At 46.9% G+C, this 25,117-nt stretch overlaps 1 protein-coding gene and 1 long non-coding RNA gene across 5 annotated transcripts in view; one reads left to right on the forward strand and one right to left on the reverse strand.

Annotated features, from left to right (window-relative positions):
- LOC120877895 (zinc finger protein 212-like) overlaps positions 1 to 24,737 on the forward strand; it is a 53,083-nt gene extending 28,346 nt beyond the window's left edge. The window contains exons 1-5 of one of the 4 annotated variants that reach the window (XM_040260361.1): positions 8,419 to 8,540; positions 20,386 to 20,775; positions 20,856 to 20,982; positions 21,944 to 22,033; positions 22,805 to 24,737. In XM_040260361.1, coding sequence (XP_040116295.1) covers positions 8,517 to 8,540; positions 20,386 to 20,775; positions 20,856 to 20,982; positions 21,944 to 22,033; positions 22,805 to 23,616 — 1,443 coding nt within the window. In that variant the 5' untranslated portion in view covers positions 8,419 to 8,516 and the 3' untranslated portion in view covers positions 23,617 to 24,737. Of the gene's footprint in view, positions 1 to 8,418; positions 8,541 to 20,385; positions 20,776 to 20,855; positions 20,983 to 21,943 lie in introns of those variants that run through there. The other 3 variants (XM_040260359.1, XM_040260360.1, XM_040260362.1) reach the window with 3 other exon arrangements.
- On the reverse strand, positions 19,639 to 20,529 carry LOC120877942. Its single transcript, XR_005724426.1, has 2 exons — positions 20,461 to 20,529; positions 19,639 to 19,980 (listed from the first exon to the last, which is right to left on the reverse strand). It is a non-coding gene; the product is annotated as an uncharacterized LOC120877942 (long non-coding RNA).
- Positions 24,738 to 25,117: the final 380 nt, after the last annotated feature.

The raw sequence follows: 25,117 nt of genomic DNA on the forward strand, positions 1-25,117 counted from the left end.
GCCTCCCAACTGGTGCTATCTGTTAACCGGCCATGCCCCGTGGACTCGGACACAGACCCTCCTGGGCTCCAGACCCTGCAGGCGCCTGCGGGGGGTCGGGGGGTGGCCCCCAGGGGACTTCCCACCAGTCGGTGCATCTCTTCTGTGGTCCTGTTGGGCCACAGTCTCCATTTCTGCGTCTTGCATGGCCAGGCACTGGGGTGGGGTGGCGCGCCCCAGGCCCCTTGTTTGCGTCAAGAATGACTTCTGCTCCTCCCCTGGATCCCACTTCTCTCCCAGCCAGGGAGGCCACAGTTGGTGAGTGCTCTGCCTCTGCCCCTCCCCTCATCTGTGCCGCTCTGCTTTCCTCAGACCCCTTTTTGCCATGCAAAGGGAGTTCCTGAAATTAAATAAAATGTGTCCAGATCGCAGACTGCATGTTCACAAGGCTGGAGGGTTCTCCAGCGTGGCTTCCTATAGTAAACCCTCAATGAACTGGAATCCAGTTAACTGGGATTTTTTTCTTCTTCTTCTATTCTGCTTTCGGAAGGAGGCACATCTTAAGAAAATGAGAAGTTAAATATAGAAAAGCTCAGTGGAGTTTTGTTGGAGCAGGAGGGGAACCCTCTAGTCTGTGGTTCTGGTTGGGAGGCAGCAGTATTCTGCTTTTCAAAAGCATGTGGAGAAAATCACCATTTTCATAACCTAAATCATAGAAAGTGAGACCAATGGGGTCATATTTTGCTTTTTGGCTGCTGAGTGTGCGAAGGAAGAGGGAGAAACCCCTATTGAGACATGAGTTTTGTCTGTGGCCAAACCACCCTGAACACACCTGATCTCATCTGATCTCGGAAGCTAAGCAGGGTTGGGCCTGGTTAGTACTTGGATGGGAGACATGAGTTTGAAACATCTGCGCCCACAGCTCGAGTCTGTCCCTTTATTTCACCTTAAGGAGCTGATTCCCAAAGAGGTTTAGTGACGGATGATAAGCGAGAGAGCCGAGTCTGGGTTTGGTTTCTTGCGTCCTAGTCCAGCGGACCCCACTGCACCAAGTGCCCCCTCGGTTACGCCACAAGTCAACCCAACCCCCAGCTCCGGCCCCGTGGGAGCCCTCGTGTGAGCCGACCAAAGCGGGTGACAGTCAGTGTGGACCTCCCCCAGACAGCGAGGATCCTCGGTGTGGACCCAGCAGTCCATCTACGGAAGCAGAGTGGTCCTGCTCTGCGGTGGATTTTTATTTTCCTTCCGCTGATGTGTTAATTAAAAAGTATTTTAATTAAAAAAATGAATGCATGCAGTAAAAATTGTTGTTTTAAAAAAAATATGAAGAGTAAAACTCTTTCCTACTAGATTCCCATTGAGAAGCATCCGCTGCTAAGAGATTATATGTCCTTTTGGACCTGGAGGAGTCGGGGCGTAAAGGGATGACCTGAATGGAGCAGGGGAGGAGGGAGAGGTGGTGTGGGATGTGGATGGGACTCGCCGGGGAGGTAGGGACGGGGGCTGGAAGGCAGGAGGCTGGCCTGGCCAGAGTCGGGATGTGTGAAGTTGTAGGTGATGAAGATGCAAGGTGAGTCACGGCCAGGCCACAGCCGGCCTTCAATGCCAAGACCTTTCAATAGCAGGCTGCCAATCAACCTGAGACCCACGGTGCCACAGACCCGCTTGTAGCCCCTTAGCACGGCTCAAAAGCAGCAAGTGGCTTCTTGAGAGAGGAAGTCTGGAGATGATAAGGTTAAAGCTAGCTGCTACTGAAAATGAAGAGCCACAGATGAACAAGATTATCCTGTGGTCCAGGATCTGGGCACCATTCCTGGTTGAGATCTAGTCTGGGAATATCGGGTGATGGCAGAGGGTGAGGGGGAGATGAATCAACTTCCCACCAGGCACAAGATGAACCAGCCTGTGTCTGGGTTTTCCAGTATTGATCTGTCTGATTGTTACCGTTAGAAGAACACGTAGGGAATTCTCTGGCGGTCCAGTAATTAGAACTCTGTTCTCACTGCCAAGGGCCTGGGTTCAGTCCCTGGTCTGGGAACTAAGATCCCACAAGCCAGCATGGCCCCACCAAAAAAAAAGGAGGGGGGAAGAAAATTTAAAAACATAGCAGCATTTTATCATCCTGGGACCCTAACAGTTTGGACAAGGCCACGGCTGTCACTCCAACACTGACTCCTTAGGGAGCCACCATGGAAGGACATCTCTAGAATGGTAATTCTCCAGGAGTCCTGGGTACGAGACAGAATTCACGTCCCTCTACCCCATCCACTGAGATTTCCATAGGTCTCCTATAAGTCTCCTAGTGAGATGCTGGCATCATTTGCCAAAGGCTGAGAACCTCTGCTCACACCCCTTTAGACATATTTTAAACCCATATCATCCCTCAGCATTACAATTGCTATCAGCTGACTATCTCCTATTATAAGAGAAGACACCCATTTAAGAGTCAAGAAAGATCTATATCCAGTCTTAGAAGTGTAAGCTAGTGTTGGTTACCTGGGTGCATCCCAGTGGGATCAATATCCTCTAATGGTAACATAGAATGTCAAGATCAGCAGTCCTGCCTCACCTCTCAACGATTTGGGGGTGAGGAAAGGTTTATTTTCCTTAGTTAATGCATGCTTTCTGGATTCTCAAATTCACATATCTCTGCTTTAGCTCTCTTCCCCCTTCTGCAGCCCCTCACTCCTAGGACACCTAGTGAAGTGAAATTGCTCAGTCATGTTCGACTCTTAGCGACCCCGTGGACTGTAGCCAACCAGGCTCCTCCGTCCATGGGATTCTCCAGGCAAGAGTACCGGAGTGGGTTGCCATTTCCTTCTCCAGGGGATTTTCCTGACCCAGGGATCAAACCCAGGTCTCCTGCATTGCAGGCAGATGCTTTAACCTCTGAGCCATCAGGGAAGCCCCAGAGAAACCCCCAAATCCTAATTTACTCTGGAGGGGAGTTTGGTTTTATCTTTGCTCACATTCTGCCTTCGAACCCCTGCCCGGGAGCCTATTTTTTCACAGTAAAACTCTTTTGGTGAACAAAATACTGTTTTCCCTCTAAAAGGAGTTCTGCACCAGTTTTTAATCAATCAATGAAGTTTTGAATAGATTTTACATTGATCCATTCAAAATTCAAAAGGGATAAAAGGATATGCAATTTAAAAAAAAAAATCTTGTCATCCAGATACCCAATTCCCCTATCTGAGCCTGACCAGTCAACCAAGGAGCAAGGGGAAGTTTCTGGGAGGAATCCGGAATTATTCACAGATGCAGAGGAGCCACTGAAGAATCAGTCCCCCACAGGGACACAAAGGACTCATCTCTGCTCCTTTCTCTGGGAGCATTCTTTCAAGCTAACCTACTCCAAGAAATGGAGGACAAGACTCTTCCTGACTCTCATTTATAACTTCACCAGAAAGGAAATTAACCTGCTTCCTCAGCTGCAATTAAAAGGATTCCAGGGATGAACTTAAGTTCCAGGCCCACCCCTGGCTCAGTTACTGTGGCCAGGAGGTGAGGGTGCTGTGACTGGGCTGCTTTGAGTCAGATGCCTGCCTTTCCCACAGTCACTGTGGGGCTGCCTTGGTGGATCACTGGTAAAGAATCCACCTGCCAGTGCAGAAGCCACGGGTTCCATCCCTGGTCTGGGAAGATCCCACTAAGCCTGTGCACCACAACTATTGAGCTTGTTCTCTTAGAGTCAGAGGGCCGCAACTACTGAGCCCGTGTGCCTCCGCTAGTGAAGCCCTTGCACCCTAGAGCTGGGGCTCCCCAGCAAGAGAAGCCACTGCGATGAGAAGCCAGGCACTGCAGCTAGAGAGTAGCCCATCAATGGCTGCGACTAGAGAAAAACCGGGGCTGCGAGGAAGACCCATCACCGCCAAACATAAATAAATACAATTTTAAATAAATAAATAAAACTTTATATTATATACATATTTAAAATTTTATTTTTAAAAATATTTATAAAAATAAAATTTTATATTTAAATTTTCTATATATTTATTTTATGTTTAAATTTTAATATTTAGATTTTAGATATATATATATATATCAAACAGTCATTGTGACCAGACTGGAATTGTCACTGAACGAGATGGTGGCAGCCCTTTGAATTACATGACTAGAGCCTAGAAGAAGCCGTCATCAAAGGGGAGGGGGTGCCTATCTGGTTAGAGGAAGGTGGACGTGCTAGGCCGACGAGATTGACAGACGTCCACTACACGAATACAGATACTTGAGGTTGGGGTGGGGCAGCTTGAGCCCAAGAGTGTTCATTCTGGGATTCTCACTGACCCAGAAGCTGCGTGGAGCATGCTCCCTAAAGGGTTAGTGATGGGAAAGGAGCAAAAAAGCCATGGTCCCTGCCAGCTGGAGACCTGCAAGGTGGTAAGGGTAACAGACTGCAAAGGCAGGTCTCAAAGCTGTGGTCTATGAACATTCTTGAGTTGAAAAAGACGATTGGGCATATGCATATGTACATATATATATTGATATGTACACTATAAATCATATGATAGAAAATTTAAGGGACAAGATAACCATTTTAAAGCGTTATTTTCTTTTTATGATTTTATAGGTTTACTTTTGGTTGTGTTGGGGCTTCACTGCTGCGAGGGCTCTTATCTAGTTGCGTCCGGCGGGGGCTGCACGTTGTTGCTGGGCCAGGGCTGCTCATTGCAGCGGTTTCTCTTGTTGCGGAGCACGGGCCCTGGGGTGCGCAGGCTTCAGCAGTCACAGCTCCTGGGCTGTAGGACACAGGCTCAGTAGCTGTGGTGCACGGGCTTAGCTCCTTCTAAGTGTTTGGGATCTTCCCAGACCAGGGCTCAAACCCATATCTCCTGCATTTGGAGGTGAATTCTTTACCACCAAGTCACCAAGGAAGCCGTAAAGCATTATTTTAAACTTTATATTATTTGTGATTTGAAGAATACTTTTTTCCATCACTAAAAATGAAGGTTTGAGTAAGATAACATCTAAGGTCCCATTCAGCTCTGCACGTTACATTCATATTCTACAGATGTAGAGACGACAGGATCCAAGTAAGAGTAAGTTTCCTTGATTCCTCTAACACCGCTGCCACCAATGGGAATAATTGTGAACGGCACCGAGGTTCATTTAAAGGTCTGTGTCAAGAGTGAGTGTCATTGGGGAAGGAAGATGGGTGGCTTCTGAGAGATGCAACAAGATGACATTTATCTTGGTGAATTCATTGCAGGTAAGGCATAGAGACCTTGCCAAAGTGAAAGCAAGCCAAAATGAGAAATTACTCGTTACTGAGTGCTTGCTCTATGGCAGGCATTCCGTCACACAAGCACCTTTACTTGTATCTGTTATTTCACAAAGAGTAGTGGGATGAGGCATGCTTCTTGAGCTCTTAACCTGGGACAGGCACCGTTCTAAGCACTTGATTTCAACTAACTCATTTAATCTGCAAACTCACTTAATAACTATGAAATATGTGCTACTATTATTCCTCACTAATAGTGAGGTCATGGAGGTGATGAGAAGTTCAAGACTTGCCCAAGGTCTGCATCTAGTAAGTGGCAGCGCCTGGGTTATAGACCCAGGCGCTCTCACTCCTTGGCCCACTTTCTTTTCTTTCTTTTTTTTTTACGATTTATTTGTTTATTTTATTTCATTGTTTCTGGCTGCGGTGGGCCTTCGTTGCTGCACATGGGCTTTCTTTAACTGTGGCCAGCGAGGGCTATTCTTAGTTGCAGAGCACAGGCTCTAGGGTGCATAGGCTCACTCTTTGTGGCTCATGGGCTCTAGGGTGCCCGGGCTTCAGGAGCACATTGGTTCATTAGTTGTGGCTCTCAGATTCTAGAGCACAGGCTCAGTAGTTGTGGTACGTGGGCTTAGTTGCTAGGTGGTCTGCGGGATCTTCCCAGACCAGGGATTGAACCGGTGTCCCTTGCATTGCAAGGAGTCTTCTTAACCACTGGACCACCAGGCAAGTCCCTCAGCTGACTTTCTAAACTGCTGCACCATCTCTGCAAGCCAGTCAGACTGCAAACTGCTGCCTGGTGCTGCCTCCCTTGACACTGGAAATTTGATGTGTATATTTTTCTAGAGTTTCAGGCTGGGATGCTGAATCCAGCTGACTCTCAGAAACTGATGGATAAGCCAGAGTGTCGGTTTAATAATGTCCATGGGTGGTCTGGATATTTGCATCAGCCGGACCTACATGTTGTTACCCAGAAGCTACACGGGAACCTACATCATTAGAAGTTTGCCTGGTGCACATGTGAATTCAGTAATGAACCATTTAATGATCTTGGTATCCTATGTCCTGATATGTCTGCCTTCACAATCTTGATACTTTTTTTCTTTTTCTGTCTGACAGTAAATTTTTGTTGGTTTGAGACATAGCCAGTTTTCTCAGCCCATCCCATTTTTTCCTTAGGTATGTTAATGATTCAATTGCTTGTGGATCTGGTTGCCCTGGGCATCATGCCTTCTCTTGGAGTTGACTTTTCCTAGCCCTATTTTTTGATTCACCATTCAATCATCCAAAACTCTTTATGAACATTTCTGTGTGCAAGAAATGGAGGATAACAGTGGCGGGCTTATCCACTGTTATGGATTATCCACTCTCCATAATTATATTATGCATAGTAATTAGTTTGCATAATTACTATGCAAACTAATGGGAAAATGAGGTTATTTCAGATAGTGACAAATGCCCTGAAAAGTTATTAGGTAACAACACTGAATGTTGGGATGGAGGAGGGTGTTGGGCTGTAGACAGTGTGGTCAGGGGATGTCTCTCAGAGCAGGTAAAGTCTGAACTAAGCCCTCATGCTAAGGAGTCAGTCACATGAACATACTTTTCTGTTGATCTTAAGATTTTAGTTCTCAGGGAAAGTGCTTCATGCCTATCATTCAAAATGGAAATCCATCGCCTGTCTCTATGGAGACAATGTGGCATGAATCACATAATCATCGTTGCATTAGTGCTATGTGTCACACGCTCAAACGGTAAAGCAGCCATGCTTTTCAACCCCAAACTCAGAATGCGTGGTTTACCATGAGGCATGTAGGCTGGATGGGCTCTCTTGTATTTTCCAAAGCATAATTACTTTCACTGATAGACTTCAGTGGGATGCTCTGGGCACCTAACCCCCTGTTGATATGAGAAATGTGTTTCTGGTTTCTAAAAAGCAAAGTAACAGGTGTATTTTTGAATAAAACTGCTTGCCGTTTGGGAGCGTGTCTCTTTTCCCCAACCAGATTACAGCTTCTTCCCTCAGAGAAACGTCTGAGTATTACATTTTTAAAAAACTTTTTACTTTATATTGGAGTATAGCCAACAATATATATACTACAATATGAACTTCCCTGGTGACTCAGATGGTAAAGCATCTGCCTGCAATGTGGGAGACCCAAGTTCAATCTCTGGGTCAGAAGATCTCCTGGAGAAGGAAATGGCAACCCACTCCAGTATTCTTGCCTGGAAAATCCCATGGACAGAGGAATCTGGTAGGCTACAGCCTATGGGGTCGCAAAGAGCTGGACACGACTGAGAGACTTCACTTTCACTTTCATAGCCAATAATAATACTGTGATAGTTTCAGGTGGACAGTAAAGGGACTCAGCCATAGGTATACATGTATCTATTCTTCTGCCATGGGTTTCCCTTGTGGCCCAGCTGGTAAAGAATCCATCTGCCATGTGGGAGACCTGGGATTGATCCCTGGGTTGGGAAGATCCCCTGGAGAAGGGAAAGGCTACCCACTCCAGTATTCTGGCCTGGAGAATTCCATGGACTGTATAGCCCATGGGGTCGCGAAGAGTCGGACACGACTGAGCGACTTTCACTTTCACTTATTTCATTCTCCCCTATGAGTTTTATACATTTTTTTAATCCGTCAAAGCACCTACCAGAGTGCTGGAGAAACAGAGGTCTATGCGTTGTGTGCGTGTTAGTCGCTCAGTCGTGTCCGACTCTTTGTGATCCCATGGACCGTATCCCAACAGGCTCCTCTGTCCATGGAATTCTCCAGGCAGAAATACTGGAGTGAGTTGCCGTTCCCTTCTCCAGGGGATCTTCCCTACCCAGAGATCAAACTTGGGTCTCCTGCATTGCAGGCAGATTCTTGACCGTCTGAGCCACGAGGGAAGCCCTCCAAACCACTGAGAGATGAATTTAAATGGAATTAAGTGTTTGATAAGGAGTGGTAAACGTATCACGATAAAAACTTAGACAATTGCTTGTTTGGGGTTTATTAATGAAGCTGTGCTTATAGGAGGTTCGTCTTAAATTTGCAACCTGCCCTTGACTTGGAAAGTCCTAGTCGTCCGTCCCTCTCGGGCTGAATGCCGAGGTGTTGTTCACCCTCCTGCCGCACGGAGGCGCCAGGGGAAACCCCGCGCGGCGAGGATCGGCAGGTGGCGCCCGTCTTGGCCCGGGAGGGCCGGACTCCCACAATGCACCTTGCATCAACACTGCGCGGGGGGCGGCTGCCAGGAGGTGCCGGCAGGCCACCGAGGAAACCCCGCACGCAGCCCGAGGCGTATTAGACGGCCCCCAGGTGGCAGCCATGGCGGAGCTGGCACCTGTTCGGGTAAGAGTCCTTCTCGTGCGGGCCCGGGGGCGCGTTGGGGGTGGGGGAGCCCCTGGCCGGGGGCTGGGTTTCGAGTTGCGGCCCCGACGGGGCTGGGCGTCGGTAGTCAGCGGCTGGCGCGGGTCCACGCTGACCTTCCCCCGACGACCCCAGCGCCCTGCCCTCTCGCGGACGGTTCCCTCCGCGTCGGCCGTATCCCCGGCGTCTTCCCGAGAAACTTCTCCGAGGCTTGTTTCATGTTCTTGGGTTTGCTACCGTCCCGACCTGTTTTCTTCGCGCCCTAAGAGAGCCCGTTTCCTGGCTGGTGAGGAGGCGCGGATGGGAAACCCTGGGTCCCTGTCATTGCCAGCGAACTTGCCCCGTGTTCCGGGACCCCAGGACTCTGCTTCTCTGTGACCAGCTCGTTCTCGGCCTGATGGGGTTGCCCTCGTTCCTTCTGCCGTGCTCTCTCCTGCTGCAGACTCTGCACTGGTTTACAGCCGCGCTGGTTGAAGTTAAGGCAGGGCTTTCTCTCCCTGGGGGGCAGGTGTTACCCTCACGGTGTAAGTTGCTGGCTTTTTGTCTAGGAAGCTGTCGATCTCTTTCCGTCTCCTCCTCTCCCACATGTCCCCATTCAGGGAATGGCAAGACGTGGAGCTTGGGCACGGAGTCGGGAAACTGGGTTTTAGCCCGTAACTCAGCTCTCAGCTATCCAGTCTAGTGATTTTAGGTAACTGTGTTCACTGTGAGCTTCTGTTTCCTTAGCTGTAAATTGAGTGTTTGGCTAGTTACTAGATGATATGGTGGCTCAGACAGTAAAGAATCCGCCTGCAGTGCGGAAGACCCAGGTTCTATCTCTGGGTCGGGAAGATCCCCTGGAGGAGGCCTTGGCAACCCACTCCAGTGTTCCTGCCTGGAGAATCCCATGGACAGAGGAGCCTGGTGGGCTGCAGTCTATAGGGTTGCAAAGGCTAGGACAGGACCGAAGCGACTGAGTTTGCATCACACAAGGTTCTCGGCAGCTCTGACAGTCTCTTTATTATTACCAAGTGTTGGTTACTTTGATGATATAAGAGGATTTGCTGTAGAAAGGGCAGGTGGAGTTCAGTTGGTCTTCAGGGCAGCATTTCTTGATCTAAAGACACTTTCAGAATCATGTGAGAGGGCTAAGGAGATCCTGTTGTGAAAATTTGACCATGAGCTGGGTGCCTTGTATTTGATTCTTGTGGGAAGTTGGTAAGAACTGAGGGGAAGGATTGGGAGACTTAATACAGTGTGTGTTTTCAATGAATTATGACAGCAAGACACAAATGTTCATGATATCACTATATTTACCTCATTTGATTCCTTTAAGCTAAGGTGATCTAGTCAAAGACTTGCCTTTTTTCTCAAGACCATGTTATAATACTAAAGTTGGGCTGGAGGATACATTACTAACTTCCAGAATACTTCTTCCTAACTGGTCAGTGCAGTTTCCTACATGTCTTCAACAGATCTTGTTAAAAGGAAGTCTTGTCCTCCAAAATCCCCAAGTATGCTTTAATTAATTTATGGATCTATCAATGCAGAACATATTTAAATTGTCCTCAAGCATATTTTGTTTCTTGTCTTCAGATAAAAGATTCTGTAACTCTTGTTTGGCCAGTATGGCCAAAGGGTGCCCTGATGAAAACAACCAAAAATCCTGAGGTGGGGGGAACAAATATATTTGAAATGTAGTTAGTAGAACATATGAAAGAGCCCAAAGACTAAGTGAAAGAGCAAGCTCTTAAGAGGTAAGAAGGATTTCTGAAGCCAACTTTGAGGACATTTACTGAACATTCAGTGGTAGTGTTTATAACCTCAAGGGGCATTGGAAAATAGGCAAAACTCAGAGCCTAAGATAGGAAGTCTCAGACGCCTTCAACTCCAGTCTCATAACATTGAAACTTCAAAGGGCCACCTTAAGGGTGAACTGGAAGTAAGCTCCCACCTCTAGGGAGTGATAGCAGAGAAAATCATGACAAACCTTGGTGCTGAGAGATGGGTACAAGGTGCCCCTTGAGAATTCATGTTGACTCTCCAGTGGGCTTATTGCTTGAATTCATATGACCTCAAATCTTCTCTGAAGTATTCAACACTTAACTCAGACTTCAAATAATTCTCATAGACAAAATCTAAGAAAAAATGAATTCCCAATAAAAGCTATGCAAAAAGTAATGAAAAACTCTGAGAAAAAGCCAGTAAAATGAATGGACAAAAAATTAGTCATTCAGAGATTTCAGAGGTTGCAATTTCAGAAGAAAAACCTATTGGAATTCCAATAGGAAACACACTCAGTCTGCACTGGAGGCCATGTTTGATGAGTGGTTAATGGCCGAGGATATCGTAGGACTGGTGCAAATACAAATACTTAGAAGCCCAGTAGATCCCAATCAGGATAAACATAAAGAAATCTCTACCTAGACACACGATAGTGAAGGTACAGAATACAATGCAGAGACAGTTCTTTAAAAAGATTGGCTTCAAGTGAACCATTCTTAAGACTGATGAGGTTCATCTCAACAACTCTGGAAGCCAACCAGCAGTAGACTGGCATCGTGGAAAGGCTAAAAGAAAATAACTATGTAGTCCCATATTTATACTTCCCAAAAGTATCTTTTAAAAAAATGGTAAAATATTTTCAGACAGAACTGACAATTTGTTACTAGTATACTCAGTAAAGAAATTCTAAAGAATGTACTTAAGGTACAAGGAAAATTATCCTAAGTGGAAAGTGATAATATAAGAAAATATGATGATCCATTAAAATGGGTAAATCTAAACAACTGTTGTCTGAATAAAAGAGTAATACTCTCTTGTGGGTTAAAAACAAAGATAGATTAAATACATGGCAGCATTGATAGAAACAGTAGGAAGCTGCTGCTGCTGCTGCTGCTGCTGCGTCACTTCAGTCCAGCTCTGTGTGATCCCATAGACAGCAGCCCACCAGGCTCCTCCACCCCTGGGATTCTCCAGGCAAGAACACTGGAATGGGTTGCCATTTCCTTCTCCAATGCAGGAAAGTGAAAAGTGAAAGTGAAGTTGCTCAGTCGACTCTGAGACCCCATGGACTGAAGCCTACCAGGCTCCTCTGTCCATGGAATTTTCCAGGCAAGAGTACTACAGTGGGTTGTCATTGCCTTCTCCAGCGTTAGGAGGAGATGATCAAAATTTGAAGTCTTTGTAAGCAGTTTCTAGGATGGTTGCTAAAAGACTAGACATTGGCTATATAAGTTAAAATTCTAAAGGGGGAATAATAGAATAAGAAAAAAAATCAATCTAAAAGAAGGCAAGAAACAGGATGGGATAAATAGCACAAATAAGGTAAAAATAAATAAAAATAGACCAACAATTACAATAAATATAAATGGACTAAATGTTTTAGTTAAGAGGCAGAGATTGATCTCCCCATCTGGATTAAAGTTTAGCATATGGTTTATAAGAGATATGACTAAAAGATAAAGCTATAGAAACAGTTGACTATAAAAGAATATGAAAACATGTACCAGGCTAATACTAATCATGGAAAAATTGGGGACTTCCTTGGTGGTTCAGTGGTTAAAAATCCACTTACCAGGGCAGGGGACACTGGTTCAGTCCCAGTCCAGGAAGGTTCCGCATGCTGTGGAGCAGCTAAGCTCGTGCCACAGCTGCCGAGTCCTTGCGCTGCAACTCCTGGAGCCAGCGCTCCACAACAAGAGAAGCCCCCACTTGCTGCAGCTGGAGAAGTCCCATGCGCAGCTCAAAGGCCCAGCACAGCCAAAAATGAAATGAAAAACAAGCAGTGTTTTTTTAAAAAGGAAAATTGGCTTAACTGCATTAATATTGCTAGAGATAAAGGGCTACTACTGCCTTCATTATGGTTAAAGGCTTAATTACCATCCTGATAGAATGTTTCTAATCTTATGTGCATCTAATTATATAGCCTCAAAATATATTGAAGAAAAATTGATAGAACTACAAGGAAAATTCACTGTCATAGTAGAAATTTCAACACAACCTTAGTATTTTATGAATAAAAAACCAGTAAGGGTGTAGTGCATTCATAGAGCTTTTTGAGATGATGGAAACATTCTCTGCCCTACTCAGTAGAGTAGGAGCAAAGTACATGTGGCTGTCACGCACTTGCAGTGTAGCTCAATAGCTGAGAAACTGAAGAACTCAGTTTTTAATTAATTTTAATTAAATTTTAGCATCCGCATGTTTCTGGTGGCTGTTATTGTAGGGTAAGGGAGTTAAGAGAAGGCGAGGTTCGGAAAAAGAACGAGACCAGCATTTTACAGGAATAGGTCACCTTTAATGAGGGGCGAAGGGGCAGCAGTCAGACCAGTGAGCTGCTGCACTTACCCAAGAAAAGAGTAAGTATATATAGGCATATATGTGGAAATCTGCTGTCTTAAGGGGGTGTGTTCTTCTCCAAAGTTGTTTGGAGTAGTTAGCTCTTAAACAGCTGGGGCAAGGAATTCTGGAGATCGGCCAGAGGCTGGACCAGCTGGGAGCTGGGCGTAATCAACCTTAATGTCCATTTTTTTTCTTCTGGTGAGAGAATTCTTTGTTTTGCATAGATGGTGGGGAGGACCCAGAGGGTAGTTTTAACTCCAGGCTATTTTGAGCTGTGTAACTTTCCTTCAGTTATATTGTGCAGCGTGAAGATAATAATTTTTTATCCACATAGCTATCAATATATAACTTCAGTGTTTGGAGAGATTAATGAAGAAAAAAGAGAGAAGGCAAAAATGCCCTATTAGAAATTCAAGTGTGTTCTAGTGGTTGATGCTGACTGCATACTGGGACCTTAGGCAGAGCTGTTGAACAGAACATGACCATTACCACCAAGATCATCCCTGTCCATGTGGCTTGGGATTCTTCAGGTGATTCTAGCACATGCCCATAATGTGCTCCACTTGACCTGGAGTGCGGTAGACCAAACCGTCCTTGACAAAGCCTCCCCTAGTTGCAGATATGTGAGCAAAATACATGTTGTTGTCTTAAGCCACTATGTTTTAGAATTATTTATAATACAGCGATTGATGATTGGAACAGATACTTATGGAATATGTTTAAATAGCAAAAGATATTAAAAATGTTAGAAAAGGAGTATGTACTGTGAGTGGATTGAAACATTTTTATTCTAAAGATGTCATTTCTCAGATTTATCTATGAATTTGATTCAGTGCCAGACAGAATCTCTAAAGATATTTTTTTGTGAAACCTTTCAAACTTGTAGACTATCACCAGGCCAAAAATAATCACGATACTCCTGTGAAATAAGTAGGAGGGACTTGTACCAGGTATCAATAATTGTCAAAAAGCTGTGTCATTAAGACGGTAATTTTGGTAAAGCAGTAGAAAATTGACCCATAGAACAGAAGAGAGATGCCAGAAACAGACTGATTTCATGAATGAAAACTTCATTTTTGACAGAGGTAACAGGTAAATGATGGGTTTTTCAGTATATAGTATTAGATCTGTTGACTTCCCATGTGAAAATTAAGGCTTGCACTGTACACAATACTGTCTCGATTCTAGTTGAGATAAATACTTAAATATGAAAGTCTAAACTATCAAGTGTTTAGGAGACAGTTTCGTGTGGTACAGATGTTTTTTGTACACCTGACATGAAAGTTCAAACCAGAAGAGAATTAATACTGATAAAAAACTCACCTACATTAAAACTTTATATTGCACAGTAATAAAGAGAATTTTAAAATGAGGCACGAATAAGGGAACTGATTTGTAATACATATAACTGATAGATTAGCATACAGAATCTACAAATTGTATCAGACAACCTCTTAAATACTTAGAGAAGTCAGATAACCCAAAAGATAAATGGACTAAAGACTTCAGCAGTGAAGGGGAAATTTGAATGGCCAGTAAACATTAAGGAAAGATGCTTGTCCCTTGCTAGTAATAACAAAAATGAAGATGAAAACCATAGTGAGATATCATTTTAGATCTATAGAGGGACACATACAAGGGTTTCCCTGGTGTCTCAGAAGGTAAAGAATCTGCCTGCAGTGCAAGAGACCTAGGTTCGATCCCTAGGTCCTGAAGATCACCTGGAGAAAGAAACGGCTTCCCACTCCAGTATTCTTGTCTGGAGAATTCCATCGACAGAGGAGCCTGGGGGCTACAGTCCATGGGGTTGCAAAGAGTCAGACACAACTGAGCAACTATCACTTCCAATTTGCTAGAGGGACACAAATTTTAGTTTGACAGTAACAAATGTTTATGATATTGTGCAACAGCCAGAATACTTATAGACTCCTGATGAGAGTGAAATTGGTACAACTACTTTGGAAACCATTTGACATTATCTGTTTACGTTCAGGGTGTGTATACACCCTATGAGCCAATAATTCCCTTCCTAGCACTATGCCCTTGGGAAACTTGCCCATATCCACTAGAAGCCAGGTACAGTTCTATTCATCATGGTACTGTTTGTAATGACAAAGATGAGGAAACATCATAGTGGAATGGAAAAGTAAATTGTAGTGTAGTTACATGGTAGAATATTGTACAGCAGTGAAAAGGAGTCAAAGCCACCTGCAATACCAAGTTGTTCCTGGAGTTGTAGAAGAGTAACTTGTTTATGTAAAATTCTAAAACATGAAAAATTAGAAGAATATGTTTTTTGGAAACAAGTGTGGTAAAAAAAAATGAAAAAGGGCAGACGTGGTTAAAAAAAAAATGAAAAAGGGCATTTAATAGTGAAAAAACAAATTTGGGATAGTAGTTACTTCAGAGAGTTGCACAAAGGACTGTAGAGTTGATATACAGATCACACACACGCACGCGTACCCTGCTGTGTTGTGCTTTGCTTTACTGCACTTGACGGTGTTTCTTAGCAGTTGAAATTCCTGGCAACTCTCTGTCAAGCAAGTCTGCCATCTGCCAGTTTTCCAACATATTTGCTCACCTCCTATCTCTGTGTCACGTTTTGGTGATTCTCAAAATATTTTGAACTTTTCCATTGTTATTATATTTGTTACGGTGATCAGTGATCTTTGATGGTAACACTGCAGAAAGATTCCAGCTTCCTGGAGGCTCGGATGGTGGTTAGCATTTTTTATCAATAACCTACTGTTTAATTAAGGTATATACTGTTTTTTAGACATAACACTATTACATTAGATTAGAGAATAGTGTAAACAGACCTTTTCATGTGTACTAGAAAGTCAGAAAATTCATTTGACTTGTCATTCCTGCTTTATTGTGGTGGTTTGGAACTGAACCCACGGTATCGCCAAGGTATTCTCAGTGTGTGTGTACACATATGTGTTTAATTAAATAGCTTTTTTACCTGAATGCTGGTTACACAGAGATTTGTTGTCACTACTTTATATATTTTCTGTATCAGGTAAATGTTTTTTTATCTGTTCAGTCGCCTGTCTCAGTGCTAGAAGCAGCCTTAAATATCGTCTAGGCCAGCTGTGTCAGGCATCACTTTAGAGTATTGCTTAGTGTTTTACTCAAGCAGCGTGTAGGTTTCCTAAGAGCAGGGGCTGTGTCTCATGGGTAGTGACTGTGGGTTTCAGACCATAGCTGTAGGCCCGGTGTATGATACATGATCTGACAGCAAGATACAATTTGCAAGCAGGACTGTCCCAGAAAATCCAGAAATATGGTGCGTGTAAGTGTCCTTTTTTAAAGATTTCTCTTTGCCTTCAGGAGTATTCTTATGTATGAAATCTAAGGAAAAAATTATAGAGAAGTATGTGTTTAGTGAAAAAGTCAAAGAAGCAATAGTTTATAATCAAAGATTAAAATCCCTCTCTCTCTCATCCTGAGGCTGACTTGTGTTAGTATAGTTTAGTGAATATCTTCCCACACCTTCCTGTGTGCTAAAACAAACATATACACTTATCTTGTCTCTTCTTTAGGAAAATGAAGTCATAATAAATGTATTTCCCTCAGAGTCGGCTTTTATCCCATCAGTGTATGATGAGCAGTCTTCCAGATCATACACGTAATATGAGAAATATGAAAGAGAGGGAAAGGGAAGAACAACGAGAGCTGACTATGAAGTGGTAAATCTGGTACCTTCGTAACATTCCTGGAACAAACTTTGAGGGAAGAAAATATCCAAAAGGTCCTTAAAAACCCTCTCACCTAGTGATACCACTAAAGGACTCTTTAAAAATAAACATTATTATTCAGCGACATACATACGAAGATGACTGATCACTGGCAACATTCTTTGGAAGAGCCAAAACCTGGAAGTAGTCTTGATGTCTTTTTTTTTTGTCTGCACCAAGTGGCTTCCAGGATAGTTCCCCGACCAGGGATCGAACCTGGGCCACAGTAGCACTCATTCTTTCTAACAGTGGTGTAACACCATCTTTGTGCCAGTTTATGTAACCATCCTCTTCTTAATAGACATCTAGAGGGAGTCCCTTGCGGTTCAGTGGTTAGGACTTGGCACCGTCACCGTGTCCCTCGTCACTTCCGTCGTGTCTGGACTCTGCGACTCTGTGGACTGTAGCCTGCCAGGCTTCTCTGTTCATGGAATTCTCCAGGCAAGAATACTTGAATGAGTTGCCAGTTCCCCTTTCAAGGGATCTTTCTGACCCAGAGATCGAACCCGCGTTTCTTGCGTCTCCTGCACTGACAGGTGGATTCTTTACCCACTGAGCCACGTGGGGAGCTGGTCACTACTGTGGCCCAGGTTCAATCCCTGGTCAGGGAACTATCCTGTAAGCCACTTGGTGCAGACAAAAAAAAAGACATCAAGGTTATTTCCAGGTTTTGGCTCTTCCAAAGAATGTTGCCAGTGATCAGTCATCTTCATATGTATGTCGCTGAATAATAATGTTTATTTTTAAAGAGTCCTTTAGTGGTATCACTAGGTGAGAGGGTTTTTAAGGACCTTTTGGATATTTTCTTCCCTCAAAGTTTGTTCCAGGAATGTTACGAAGGTACCAGATTTACCACTTCATAGTCAGCTCTCGTTGTTCCCTTTCCCTTCTCTTTCATAGTTTTCAGCCAGGTCGATGAAAAGTGATTTCACTTGGTTGTATCTGCGTTCCTGACCACTAATATGGTTGTCTTTTCATTTGCTTACTGACCGCCTACATTTCCACTTTTGCAAATTATTTATAGTCTGCAGTTTTATGTTTGGGTTATTTATCTTTTCTTCCCGATTCATATCCTGTTTACAAATATTCTCTTCCTGTTTGTTTCTAGACTCTGTTTATGGTATCTTTTATGATAGCTATCATTTTCTCCTTCCTTAATACTCTGCATCCTATTTACTGAGACATAATTTACATACAGTAAAATTCACTCCTTAAGCATAACTATAGTTCAATGAGTTTTGAAAAATGTCTAGCCATCATATTACCAAGTTGTAGGATATTGTCATCATCCCCAAAAGTACCCCCTAAGAAATTAATTTCCTCCACTCCAGTACTCTTGCCTGGAGAATCCCATGGGTGGAGGAGCCTGCTAGGCTGCAGTCCATGGGGTCACGAAGAGTCGGACACGACTGAGCGTCTTCACTTTCACTTTTCACTTTCATGCATTGGAGAAGGAAATGGCAACCCACTCCAGTGTTCTTGCCTGGAGAATCCCAGGGACGGGGGAGCCTGGTGGGCTGCTGTTTCTGCGGTCGCACAGAGCTGGACACGACTGAAGTGACTTAGCAGCAGCAGCAGCAGCAGTCGCAGCCCCTGGCAACTGCTGGTCTCTTTTGTGTCTATAGTTTTGCCTTCTCCTGTAAATGAATGCAGTATGTAGCATTTTGTGTCTGGTTTCGTTCACATTTGTGATTTTGAGATTCATCCATGTTGTTACAGGTATCAGTAATTTGTTCCTTTTTCACTTTCACTTTTCACTTTCATGCATTGGAGAAGGAAATGGCAACCTACTCCAGTATTCTTGCTTGGAGAATGCTATGGACAGAGAAGCCTGGTAGGCTACAGTCCGTGGGGTCGCAAAGAATCAGACACACTGAGTGACTAACAACGAACCACTCTGATATAAGGTGTATCTTTCCTAGGCCTGCTGTAACAAAGGCCAGCCAGCTAGGTGGCCTAACCAACAAATTGATTGTCTCTCAGCTCTGGAGGCTAGAAGTCTGCAATCCAGGGGCCTGCAGAGTTGGCTCTCTGCGAGGGCCATGGGGCAGCGTCTGACCCCTGCTCTCCCCTGGCTTCTGGTGGCCCTGCTCTCCCCTGGCTTCTGGTGGTGCCCCCTTGACTGGTGGCAGCGTAACTCCTCTGCCTCCAGAGCCGCGCGTTCGCCTGCTCCTGTGTGCCTTCCCTCATTTCTCCCCCATTCTTAGGGCGCCAGTCACTCTGGATTAGAGCCCACCCTCCTGACCTCATTTTAACTTGATAGGCGGTGAGACTATCTCCAAGGCAGATCACATTGTGAGGTGCGGGGTTAGGCCTTCCTCCTGTCCTTTTGGGGAGACACAATTCAACCCATAACGAACGAATGGCCCACCATTGGCTTGTTTATCCGTTCACCAGTTGATGGACATTCAAATTGTTTCTGTCATGATAATTTAAAGCAAAAGAAGAGAGGAAGCTTGGTTTGCCTGCTCTTCTTAGCCTTTGAGGACATGGGAGAGGAGGGATGTTATTCTCTGCTCAGATCCCAACCCACCTTCCTGTTTGGAAAACAGTGCTAGCAAGTAACACAGTGCTGGGCCACAGAAGGGAAAGAGGTGCCGAAAAACTAGAGACTTAAGAACAGAATGTGTGGGGAAATGAATTTATCCAGTAATCGAATTTTTTGGTTTGATTTGTATTTTTCGTTTACATTAAACTTCTTTACATGTTTTTTTAAGGGGAATATTTAAGACTTTGGCTTAAATAGCTCAGTAATGAACTGAGTTGGTTACCTGGAGTAGGTCACGGCCAAACTTAAGTGTTCAGTTCTGTGCCATTGGTTGGCCTCATCTCATCACCTCTTTCTCTAGACCATAAGCTCAGGCCCTGGCAGTTCTTCTAAAGATATTTCCTTCCAATGTCTTGTTCTCCATGTCCTCATTATAGTTAGAGAAGCAGCCTTGAATAAAGTGTGTGCCTTATAATAGAATATGAAGCTTTGGGATTTAAGACTGCCATGAACATAGTGTGGGCAAGAGGACAGCTCGGAACACTTCCCAGGTGCTGGTTTTATTAGCTCTGAGCTTCAGCCGCTGTCAGGGACAGACCCTAAAAACATGAAGCCTCGGGACAGTGCTAGAGGACTCAGTCCGGTCATTTAAGTAGATGTTTCCGAAGGAAGGACTCAGTTTTCACTCTCCTGGTTGGTAAGGTGCAAAGGTGGGTGTGGTGAGTCTCGTAGGTCCTGCTAAGGAATTTTGTCTTGATTGTGGGGAGCCACCTGCAGGGCTGACGTGATCCACTGTGAAGTCTGGCAGGAATGTGGAGGTGAGAGTGGATGAAAATCACATTATTTATCATAGCAGAGTATCACACAGACTCTATAATATCAAATAGAAAAAAATCGGCTTAAAGACATGAATACTGACACTGGAAAGGCGTACTGAAGAGGCTACCTGTGAAACAGGCAACAGAACACTTACAACGTGATGGCAGTTTTGTTGAAGAAGAAAATAAGTTAGAAGATGGGGGGCGGGGGGAACCTTGTAGGAACCCTGCCAAGACCCCAACAGCCTCTTTCTGGACGGCGATATTTTACACGCATGTTGGTTTTTCTTGTTGCGGCATATACGTGTAATTTGAAGTGTCAGAATATAAAGGCACGTGCTTTCTAAACTAAAAAAAAGTAAAACCTGGGTGCCGTAGCGTTCCTGGACCGCTTGTGTGTTTCTAACCTGTTGTTTGGAAGAGACGCTGACCGCCTGACCCTGCACCCGGTTCTTCAGCACAGGAGGAAGCACCGCTCCAGCCCTCTGACTTCCTCCACGCCACCCCCGCAAGCACTGGAGAAAAGCCCCTACCTGGAGACCACAGAGATCTCGCTCTGGACCGTGGTGGCCGCCATCCAGGCCGTGGAGAAGAAGGTGGAGTCCCAGGCCGCCCGCCTGCTGACTCTGGAGGGTCGGACGGGGACAGCCGAGAAGAAGCTGGCCGACTGCGAGAAGACGGCCGTGGAGCTCGGGAACCAGCTGGAGGGCAAGTGGGCCGTGCTGGGGACCCTGCTGCAGGAGTACGGGCTGCTGCAGAGGCGGCTGGAGAACGTGGAGAACCTGCTGAGGAACAGGAACTTCTGGGTCCTGCGGCTGCCCCCGGGCAGCAACGGGGAAGTTCCCAAGGTAAGCCCAGTTCTCAGGGGCAGGCTTTTCCTTTGTATCTTTGATCGGAGGCCCTCACTGTGTGACATTTGTGACTCCAGGTGTCCAGGTCACTTGAAAATGACGGTGTCTGCTTTTCGGAGCAGGAGTGGGAGAACCTGGAGGACTGGCAGAAGGAGCTCTACGCCAACGTGATGAACAGCAACTATGAGACTCTGGTCTCTCTGAGTAGGTAGCGGTTTCCTCCCCAGACCTCGCCCTCAGACATCCTGCAATTCCTGACCGAGGCGTTTGTGACCCAGGCTACACCTGGGATTCTTGTGGCTGTGGGTCCTCTGTTGGCCTCCGCTGGGTTGAGTAATGGGAATCTCCAGGCCCTCGGTTTAGGAAGACTCTTGGGAAGGTTTTGTATTCATGTAGTCAGTTCTTGATAGTGTTTATACTAATAGATAAGATGTTATCGTATGTGTTAGAGTGTAACACAGCTAGGATACCTCAAGCTGTTTTTAATACTTAGGACGGCTTGACAAGAAATCCTTTGTTACGTGGGATGGGCAGGCAGCAGGGACTCACCAATGTTTCTTGGCATTTATCTGAAATTACAGCCAGTCCTGTGGTTTCAAAGTTCATGCTGTGTTGATTAGAAGTGCTGCTTGATAGATGTTCATCTTTACAGGTAAAATAATAAACGCATTTTGTTTGGTTCTAAACTCCTTTAGAACCGAGGTCCGTGGAGGCTTGTCCAGAAGGCTGCTGTGACCGGAGCGGAGGGAGGGAGAGGGAAGAGAGGAGTCTGTGACCTTGGCTGGGTCACCGGTGCTGGTGGCTGTTGCCTTGTCTGTCCCAGTGGGGACAGCAGTCCTGACCTTGCCTTGCAGGGTTGTGGCCCAGATGAAGTTAGAGCCCCGGAAAGGAGCCCCCGACCGTGGGAGGTGGGGGTGGTGTGGGGAGGAAAGCAGGGAGCTCTGGGGCCTGGCCCCCAGCACCTGAGAAGGAGCATGAAGGCAGCCATTAGCCGAGTGGCTCCTTCGAATTGGCCGTGACTTTCTGAATTGTCCAAAACTGCTCGGGGAAAGTGACGGTGAATCTTCTGAAGTTTTACCATCAGCTCCTTGACCTCAGTCACCTTGTTCACTGGCAAATGACCAGTCCTGTCTTCTGGGCTCACACTGTGCCCTTTCCAACCCAGAGGTGCTTGGCCAGCCCGAAGGAGAAATGGAGTTGGGTGCAGAGATGCCGGGTGACTTGGAGGAGGAAGACTCTCGTGGTGTCCACCCAGGTGAGTGGCTCCAGAATATTCCAGCCCTGTCCCGTCCCCGGCAGCCTCTTGTGAGCTTTGCCACCACCACACTGCCCCATGCTGATCGGCAGTCACCTTGTCCGGCGTTTGTTCCAAACTCCTTTATGGTTGTCGTCAAGTCACCTCTTAAACGTGGCTCTTACCTCCTTCACTACTGCGGGGAGTCCTTAAGACTCGCGGCCGCCTCGCCTTTCCGTGTGCCGTACAGGGTAGAGTGCCTAATAGACCTGAGTCAGAACCCAGCGGAGACTAAGAGCAGGGTGGGTCAGATCTGCAGGAGTGAGGTTCGCTGGGTAAGAGGCAGGAGAAGCCACCGGGAACCAGGTCATCTGGGGAGACTTGGCAGGAAGAACGGAGCTGGATATGTAGATTTCTAAGCTACAGGTTTAGGTGTGTGTTTGTTTTATTATTCACGTTTATTATTTTAACACTCTTTAACACTTAAAGTAGCTTATACCTGTGTTTACCTAGCCATTTTCTACAGAGGTTGAAAGCAGATCTGTGGACAAGCTTGGAGAATATAACAGGGTCCTGTAAGCACACCGTGTTCAGAGTCCAGCCAGCACGTCTCTCCCTTAGCACAGGTCTAGTTTTTCAGGCCTTGCACCGCTCAGTCTCCTCTTTCAGACTGTTCCGGTTCCCTTGGTCCTGGGGTACTCTGATTTGAGCCCTTCTGAAGTTGGCTGAGGCGCGTTTAGCTCTGAGACAACCTAGACTGTGCTTTTTTGTGGCTCTCCTTTCTCTCGGCAGTGGAGGAGGTCGTGGCCAAGCAGGAGACACGGTACACGCAGGACAGCTCCACGGACCTTCCTGGAAGGTGCTTGGGCTTTGCCGATGAGCAGGGTCTCCTGAGCCCGGAGCAGGCTGAGTTCTGGGATGGGCAGGGCAGTTCCATCCTCTTGGAATCAGGTCCCGGGGACACTCGTCTGCAGGAGCCCACCGAGGGCGGGAGAGACCCTGGCAGTGGCAGAACTCTGGGCTGCACCCCGAAGCGCAAGTGTCACAAGCAGCTGCAGCCGGGTCGGGAGTGTGGGCAAGGCCTGCAGCTGAGAAGGGACAGCACTGGGCCCTGCGGATGTCCCGAGTGCGAGGCCCCATACCCGCAGACGCCCTCGGAGCCAGAGGCGAGCCCCCGGCCCCGGCCCCAGCTTAAACCGCCGGCCCGGAAGGCGCAGCCGCTCCAGTGCGATGCGTGCGCGAGGAGCTTCCGCTGCCGGATGAGCCTGCTGACCCACCAGCGCTGCCACCTGCAGGCCGCCTCCCGGGCCGGCCGCCCGGCCCAGGAGCGGTTCTCACCCAACAGCCTGGTCGCCCTGCCCGGCCACATCCCCTGGAAGAGGAGCCGGGGCTCCCTCCTCTGCGGTTACTGCGGCAAGAACTTCAGCCACCCATCGGACCTGGTGCGGCACCAGCGTATCCACACAGGCGAGCGGCCCTACAGCTGCCCCGAGTGCGAGAAGAGCTTTGTGCAGAAGCAGCACCTCCTGCAGCACCAGAAGATCCACCAGCGGGAGCGGGGCGGGCCAGCCCTGCAGCCCGCCAGGCCCAGCGGCCTGCTCTAGGGGTGCCAGCCCCTCACCCAGTGGAGGGGGGGTGGGGGGAGCTGGCACCATCCCCCAAAAGACACTGCAGGGTTGGGCACTGACTTCTTCCTGAGGGGGCTGTCTTTGGTTTGCTTTCATGACCAGGCACCTGGCTGAGCCCAGAGGCTGTCCTGAAATCCAGGGGAGGTGGGAAGCCTGGGCCAGGCCTCTCCTGCCGTCTCTGGTTTTCCCGTTGGAGCCAAAAGTCTCAGGCTGGGGGTGGCTGTCTGACCCTGCCGGGCTGGTGACCTCTCCCAGCCTCTGGGTCTTCCCAGGGATTGAGTCGGACCAGAGGAGTGAGCAGGCGTGTGGGAGCACAGCCCTATGGGTCCTCCTCTTCCGTGGTCTGATTCCTGACAAGTAGAGGAGGTAATTAAAGGGAACTGCTTACCCTGCTCTGAAGAACCTTTTTTTTGGCGGGGGGGAGGGATTTAGATTTTAGTTTATGAAGAAAGCCCGGTGCTGTTTAAATGTTCAGAGTCGTAGAAGTTGTTCCTAACAGGGACCTGGCTTGCCCTCCAGGAGGGAGTCACTCACAGGCTTGCTCAGCCCACTCACATTCAGTCAAGTCAGAGGCCAGCACGCAGTGCTAAGCACCCTGTCGTGGGGGTCCTGGGCTCTCCAGGGGGCCTAATCAACCACAAGGGACAGCGTAGTGAGGGAGCCCCCGGAGCCCCCAGAGCCCCTGCTGGGCATGAAGGGTCCAGGAAAGGAGCTGGGGTATGGCTGCTCCTGCGAGGGCGGCTCCTCCCTGCCCTTCCAGTCCGTCCCTGCTATGGTTCCACAGCCTTCCAGGGTGGAGAGCTGCGTTTTCACTTCGGTGGTTCAGCCTGTTCCCACGCAGTGGTCCCTTGAGTTGGCCCCAGTTACACCAGTTGTTTGTTGAGGTTGTTCAGCTCACACACTCCACACTTGTTCTGGGCCTGACTTCCTGAAAAGATGGAGAACAAGCACCGTGTCCCTCAGGGCTGTTGGATGCCCGCCCCCTGTTGTGTGGGGGAGGTGGGAGCAGGCTCCTGGGTCCTGTGTGAGTGTCCCCTTTGATGATTTGCAGTTGGCCTAGAATAAAACTTGCTACTGGCAAAAAAAAAAAAAAAAAAGCGCTCCTGTTTGATGTCTTTCTCCGTTTGTCGAGAATTCCCTCCCAGGGCCAGGGTGAAGGCCTAGTGGTGCAGCCTGGCCTGCACCTTCCTTAAACCCGGGCAGCAGAGAGGAGGGCACGCGGGGGATACTCAGCAGTATCCGTGGTGGTCGAGGGCTGCAGACAGGCCGAGTGTCTGAGTCGTGGGAGGTGGCCGATAGGGAGGGAAGATGAAACGCCGTGGCACACGAGGAGTCGTGGAGAGACAGGAATGTTGGCTTAGGTGTCCACGTAGCCGTGTGGGTCCATCTTAAGTACTTGGTGCTGATGGGGAATGTAAGAAATTGAATGAGATCTGTAACAGTACTATTTCAGTAAATGAAAAATGTGCGTGTATGT

This window comes from Oryx dammah, unplaced genomic scaffold (assembly GCF_014754425.2).
Source record: "Oryx dammah isolate SB20612 unplaced genomic scaffold, SCBI_Odam_1.1 HiC_scaffold_18, whole genome shotgun sequence".
In the NCBI taxonomy this organism is placed as follows: domain Eukaryota; kingdom Metazoa; phylum Chordata; class Mammalia; order Artiodactyla; family Bovidae; genus Oryx; species Oryx dammah.